At 43.4% G+C, this 6739-nt stretch overlaps 1 protein-coding gene across 2 annotated transcripts; it reads left to right on the top strand.

The window, feature by feature from the left end:
• Positions 1-15: 15 nt before the first annotated feature.
• KPNA2 (karyopherin subunit alpha 2) lies at positions 16-6193 on the top strand. 2 transcript variants are annotated; one of them, XM_017739184.1, is made up of 11 exons: positions 16-38; positions 716-831; positions 929-1066; positions 1478-1566; positions 2353-2621; positions 3768-3862; positions 3947-4210; positions 4840-5073; positions 5153-5335; positions 5444-5593; positions 5697-6193. In XM_017739184.1, exons 2-11 carry the CDS (start codon positions 757-759, stop codon positions 5787-5789), a joined length of 1590 nt encoding a protein of 529 aa, XP_017594673.1. In that variant the 5' UTR covers positions 16-38; positions 716-756; the 3' UTR covers positions 5790-6193. The 2 variants fall into 2 exon arrangements, with proteins under 2 accessions (XP_017594673.1, XP_017594672.1); XM_017739183.1 differs by lacking the exon at positions 16-38 and adding an exon at positions 67-406.
• Positions 6194-6739: the final 546 nt, after the last annotated feature.

Here is a 6739-nt window from a genome sequence, read left to right as displayed (position 1 = left end):
CCCGGCGGGGGTGCGGGGCGGGGATCGAGAGGAGTCGGGTATGGGGCGGCGGGGACGCGGGCCCTGCGCTGCCCTTAGAAAGGGCCGTGCTCCGCCGGCAGTCGCTGCTGGGACCTCTTCCCGGAGGCTCTCAAGTCTCCGCTGTCTGCACTGGGGCTGACAGGGCTGGTGTATCCCCCGGCAGGCTGTTGCTCCGGTGGGGCTGTGGCCGAAGCGAAGCCAGTTTTTATACAGTGGGTTACGCTGGGGATGGCTGAGGTGCGGTCGTTTGCCTCGTTACCCGTGTAGCCGTTGTTATGTGCTGCTGGCTGCACCGGCACGGCAAACGACCTCGGGGCGAGCTTCCCAGTGCGAGAGCTCGCTGTTCTCGTCTAGAAAGGTCAGGGTGGGATCCTGTGCAGTACAGGTACGTTACAGTGAAAATAGTCCTTAACAGTGTGTGTGTGTTGCCTGTGGGGAGGAAAATCTATCTTGCTCCTAAAAATAATAACTAATAGTGTTTGGTTTAAAGTGTCTTAAAATCGTGTGAGTCTTCTGCTTTTGTGTTGATGGTGGAGCTTGTAACATCTGGCTGTTTAAAGAGACAGCTGTGGATCAAGTCTGATGTTGTTACAATATTAATACAAGCAAGTGCCTCTCATTCTTGAGTATTGATCCAATTTTCAAAACTTAACTTTTGTGGAGCAAACTTGCTGTTTCTTTGCTCTGTTTTCAGGCTTGTTTTTATCTGTCCCGCTCAAAAATCTAACAAGCAAGATGTCTACTAATGAAAATGCCAATATACCATTAGCTCGACTGAACAGATTCAAGAACAAAGGAAAGGACAGCACAGTGAGTACTCTGGTGCAATTAGTACTTTGGCCAGCCATTGTCTCTTTAAACCTAAGTTTCAAAAGCCAAGAACTTACTCTGAATGTTTATTGTCCAGGAAATGAGAAGGCGGCGCATTGAAGTCAATGTGGAGCTGAGAAAAGCTAAGAAAGATGACCAGATGCTTAAAAGAAGAAATGTGAGCACTTTACCAGACGATGCTACTTCTCCCCTTCAGGAAAACAGAGGCAACCAGGTAAGCGGGCACTTGGAACAGACACGCTTGGAGGGTCTTACAGTCTAAGCTCCTGCAGCCAGGCCAGCATGAATCCCTTCTTGAGGGTGGGACAGCACTACTACATGTGCATTAGCAGCTCAGGCCTGTACTATCACCCCTAACGAACAGCACTCTTAAACACAACTGGCTGAAGCTACGTTTTAAGCCTAGCAAAACTGATATGAAGTACTTGGTTAAGAAAGGTTTCAGCAGGTCAGATAATTGTTGATAAAGCTGAAGCTGATGAGGTTTTGAAATATGTCATGGTGGTGGTATTAAGGGAAGTGGCTGTAAATTGGGGCCTATTCATGGTATTGTGTAAGAGCCCTCTGTGGTCAGGAATACACATGACTCTCCAGTGAAGCATTCATGTAACTTTTTCTTGTACAGGTTTTGGCACACTGGTCAGTTGAAGAAATAGTCAAAGGAGTTAATAGTAATAATATGGAGCTTCAGCTGCAGGCTACTCAAGCTGCCAGGTAAGCAGTTCAGAGGAAACCAGCTCAGCTGTGCAAGCCACTAACTAGGCAAGGTGAGAAAGGCTCATAAGTAAGTTAAGTGGCTGCTTATGTCTTACCAGGCAGTATTTCAACAAACACCTAGTCTTCTATACAACGTTGAGGTACCCATAACTTAGGCATAATTTTATTGAGACCATGTTGCTTTTGAATATTTAAAGTGCCTGAAGAAGAAGTAATTTGCTCTAGTGGTGGCAAATTAAGCAGTAGTCACCTTAGATTTAAAGGAGTAATTATAGTAAATCCTTTGTTATAGCAAAGGTACCTTTTAAACTGCATTAACACTTGGCTCTGATATGTATGGGAGTGTGGTGATCCACCTTAGAATAATGTGAACAGTAAGGTGACTGGGGTTTGAAGCTTGCTAAGCTTGTTTCTCCTTCCAAATCTAAAATATCCTTTAGCAAGCTTGCATATTGCTGCAGTGCTGCTCCTGGCAGTCATTAACCTCTCTGCTGAGAGGCCTCTAGCAATTCAGATGTTTTATGACTCTTGTAGATCTATTTTACTTCAGAGTCTGAACAGAACCTCTCACATAGTGAAGACATGCCAAACCCAATGTTAACAGAGGCCTAGGAAGCCAGCGTTCAGCTTGTCTGCATTTCTCCTTCATGTTGTATTGTTGTATTGCCTCTCTGAATGTTAAGACAATGCTAAACGTTTTTTATGTGGTGCTTTTAAGACTTTAATTTGTTGTTCAGATGTCTGCAGGCAAAAATAATGCTTCCTGTTTGCCTTCCTCCTTAGGAAACTCCTCTCAAGAGAGAAGCAACCCCCAATAGACAACATAATTCGGGCTGGCTTGATCCCGAAGTTTGTCTTGTTCCTGGGCAGAGCAGACTGCAGCCCCATCCAGTTTGAATCTGCCTGGGCGCTCACCAACATCGCCTCTGGCACGTCAGAGCAAACCAGGGCAGTGGTGGATGGTGGGGCAATTCCAGCCTTCATTTCCCTGCTGGCCTCTCCACACATCCACATCAGTGAGCAGGCTGTGTGGGCCTTAGGGAATATTGCAGGTATGTCCATGTGCTGCACAGCTCAAATTCAGACCTGTGCCCTTATCTGAGGTGGGAGGACATCACTTCTGCTGTGCCATGCTCTGTGCTGAGCTGCTTGGGAGCTCTGCCCTAATGGCTTTCCAGTCATGACACGGCCAGCATTGCAGAGCATGCTGCAGGCAACTCTGTCTTCAGACCTGGTATGAGAAAGCTCATGCAGTGTCTGGCACAGTCTGTGGATTGTATTGTGGGTACTGCTTCCAGATTTCAGCTCAGGTTTGATGGATCTCTGCTACACCAGAAACCTTTTTCAGGCATCTCAGTGTTTTTATGACTCAGCAATGAGCTCTGCTCTGTGTATTAAGTAAGAAGGGGAAGGCAGGAAGCAGTGACTCAAATAATTGTGTATGTGATGGCCAATATCCCTTGCTTTGAAACAGTTGCTTGCTGGTGGGAAAGTATTGATATACTGCAGTTTTTCATGCTTCTTTCAGGATTACTTGGATCTGCCTGTGTTGGATCCAGTTATTAAAAAATGGCTAAAATAAATAATATAGTTAAATATTGTACCTGCCGTATTAGAATTTCCAACGGCTGTGCCTTAGAAAACAGTGAATCTTCACACAGAGAAAATTATCTTGTTTAAAACAGCCTTGTTTGAGTGGGGTTTTCTTAAAGTTTGTCCTTAGAATTTTAAACTTAATTATAGGGTATTTGCTATACATTGCAATAGAATTCTCAGTCAAACTCTGACATTCTATCGGCATTATTCTGTAGCATCCAATCATGCAGCTGATGATTATAATGCATTTCAAGTCCCATATTGTGGGGAAAGCTCTGTTCTAGTGTAGGACTTAAAATTGTCTTCAAAGAAACACACAAGACTCTGCATGGTTATGAACTCTTAGGAAAAGCTGTATAGAAAACATACTCTGCATTACCTCTTCTTCCAATGCAAAAGGTTAAGTGCAATGGCTTGATTGAACGTGCTTGTCATGTGACTTAACCATGGCAGTAGTCTTTTTGTCCTCTCGTTTCTTCTTATTTTATCTAGCCGTTCTTAAGGAGTAGAAGAATTAATCCTCTAACACACACTGGTTCTGTGTACACATGTCCCTCTTTTTCTGATCTTCACCTGGCTTTTTTTCTTGTTTTTTTTTCCAGGTGATGGTTCTGCCTACAGAGACCTCGTTATTAAATATGGTGCAATTGAGCCACTGCTAAGTCTCCTTGCTGTTCCTGACCTCTCTTCCCTGGCTGTAAGTGTGCAGAGCGATTCAAGTTACAATTACTGAGTAAAACCTAGATAAACTATTGCTAACCATTTATTTCAACTGTGGCAGTCTGGATATTTGCGCAATGTTACGTGGACCCTCTCAAACCTATGTCGCAATAAGAATCCTGCACCTCCCATAGAAGCCATCCAGCAGATCCTTCCAACTCTAGTCCGGCTCCTACACCATGATGACCCTGAGGTGTTGGCAGACACGTGCTGGGCAATTTCCTACCTCACAGATGGTTCCAATGATAGGATAGAAGTTGTTGTGAAAACTGGATTGGTGCCACAACTTGTGAGACTCCTGGGATGTAGTGAGCTGCCAATAATGGTAAGTTATTAGATATGCAGGCTGTTGTTGCTTGATTTGACTCATGGCTAGAACTGCAGTTACGGAGAGTAGTGTCCATGTAACTGAGTGGTTCTTTTCATACATAAGTCAGGTGCCTGTTCTAATTTTTGTGAAGGGAGACTTCAGTTTCTCTTCTGCCTGGGTGCTGCCCCACACAAGACAGACTGCTGCTGGTGATGACTATCAAGCTGCTTTATATAATCATTGGATTTACCTCACAGGCTAGCACAATAGTCAGCATTCAGTAAAGCTTAACTTTAAATTGCTGTTGCAGATCCAGATTCTAAGGACAGTGTTTACAAGTGTTGTCTGTGCACACTATAATTAGAGTATAATAAAACTGCATTAGTATTTAGCAGGTAGTTTCTCTAAGCTCTGTTGTGGGTGGTTGTTTGCAGACTGGCCTTGGAAGGTGTGCAGTCTTTGCATGCAGACGTTGGTGCCTGCCTGTGGAATGCTGATGATTAGCCTAAAACCCATTGTACATAGCAGATCATGCTGTTAATTGGGAAGGTTAGAGTGGATGGCCATCAAGTATGGCTGTGTTTGCTATAATCTAATCTGGTTTTGAACAATTTTCCTAAATATCCTATTCATCTTTGTTTCAGACTCCCTCATTAAGAGCCATAGGAAATATTGTCACTGGTACTGATGAGCAGACACAGATTGTTATTGACTCAGGAGCACTGGCTGTCTTTCCAAGTCTCCTTTCTCATAATAAAAACAACATTCAGAAAGAAGCAGCCTGGACAATGTCCAACATCACTGCTGGGCGTCAAGATCAGATCCAGCGAGTTGTAGACCATGGTCTTGTGCCTTATCTCATTGGTATTCTGAGGAAGGTAAACAAAGCCTATATTTACTCTGTTGAGCCTTTTCCTATTACCTCTGTGTTCAAACACTCTGCTCTTACCTTTGCAGGGGGATTTCAAATCTCAGAAGGAAGCTGTGTGGGCTGTGACGAACTACACAAGTGGTGGAACAATTGACCAGATTGTGTATCTTGTTCAGGCTGGTGTTCTTGAACCCCTACTGAATCTTCTCTCAACAAAAGACAGCAAAACTGTGCTTGTTATCCTGGATGCAGTTTCCAACATCTTTTTGGTATGTGGATGCAGTATGCTTGATTATTGTCCACATTGTTGCTAATGGTTCTCCAGTAGTTGCTGCTATATATCCTTCCTGAGGTTATTCCACACTTTTCTCTTGCAGGCTGCTGAGAAGATTAATGAGACTGAAAAGCTTTGCCTCATAATTGAGGAGTGTGGGGGTCTAGACAGAATTGAAGCTCTCCAGTCACATGAAAATGAAGAAGTGTACAGAGCCTCATCCACCATCATTGAGAAATATTTCTCAGCAGAAGTAAGTGGCTTCAGGGGTCTTTTCCACTTTTATTTTCTATTCCAGCACTGTCTGCTAGATTAAAATGTTACTGCTATTTCAACATCCTTTTCTTTCCTTGTAGGAGGAGGAAGACCAAAGTGTTGTACCAGGTTCTACTGCTAACAGCTACACTTTCCAAATCCAGGACAATACCCCAAATTCTTTCAACTTCTAGATCTTGCATATACTGCAACCACCTACAAGTGGTTTAGCACACAAATGACTGCCACCTCTTTGTCTTACTAGTTCCTCTTGTCTTTACTGGTTTTTCTGTGTCCTGTAGCACTTTGTCCAACTGAAATGTACTTGAACAGTTCAAACTATATATATATATCTGTGAATTTCTAAGTGTAAACCTCATTCTTTGAGATATACTTGTAAATACTTCCTGTGTCTCCTTGTCAGGGGAAAGAATGCATATGAACAATTCAGGCCTTTCACAAAGCATTGAGCCACTGCTCTGCAGGCCTCCCCATAACCTTTTACCTTCTACATGACCTGTTGCAGTAATAAAGACACTGAACAGGCTTTTAAAGAAGACTTACTTGAAGTTCAATAAAGTGTTACCATTATATCACATTGAACTGTGTCACTTGCTCTCTTAAAAAGCTGCCTGCTGGGGGAAGTAAACTTAGTCAAAAGTAGATAATGGCATGAATGCAGGTCTAAACCATGAGAGATTCAATGCTGAAGATGGTGGATTTAAAACAACTTGGTCACCCCGAGCTCTGGTTTCTGCATACAGCAGCCTTCTATTACAGAACCAAGGAACTGCTGCTTGTCTTCAGATACTTCCTATAGAAATCTGGTTCATCTTACAAGGTGCACAACTGAGCTAAACTAGCTTCAGCCTCTTGGAGAAATAATTAAAGATTAACAGTGCTACTTAACTGTAAGTAATAGTTTGGAGGAGAGGTAAGTACAGCAGTTGACCAGTTCTATGCATGTTCAGGTAGCCGTAGGATAGAGCATAGGAAATGCTTTGAAGCAGTTGCCTGCTCTAGAGAGCAAAACTGAAGGCCTTGTCTTGGAATCAACTGTCCCTTTCTTTCTAAAGTCATTACATACAGGAACCCATTTCGTCTCTCAAGGGGGTTGTGCAGGGTGGGGTTCGGAGGGGAAAGA

This window comes from Corvus brachyrhynchos, unplaced genomic scaffold (genome assembly GCF_000691975.1).
Source record: "Corvus brachyrhynchos isolate BGI_N302 unplaced genomic scaffold, ASM69197v1 scaffold407, whole genome shotgun sequence".
NCBI classification, from domain to species: Eukaryota; Metazoa; Chordata; class Aves; order Passeriformes; family Corvidae; genus Corvus; species Corvus brachyrhynchos.
Note: the sequence above shows the minus strand (reverse complement) of the source record. Positions and strands in the feature narration are given on the sequence as shown.

Excerpts from the sequence above, each read along its gene's own strand:
- KPNA2 (XM_017739184.1), top strand. The coding sequence starts at position 757 with ATGTCTACTAATGAAAATGCCAATATACCATTAGCTCGACTGAACAGA. Across the intron at positions 832-928 it reads ACAAAGGAAAGGACAGCACA|GAAATGAGAAGGCGGCGCAT; the intron begins GTGAGTACTCTG and ends TTTATTGTCCAG. Across the intron at positions 5,074-5,152 it reads TCATTGGTATTCTGAGGAAG|GGGGATTTCAAATCTCAGAA; the intron begins GTAAACAAAGCC and ends TTACCTTTGCAG.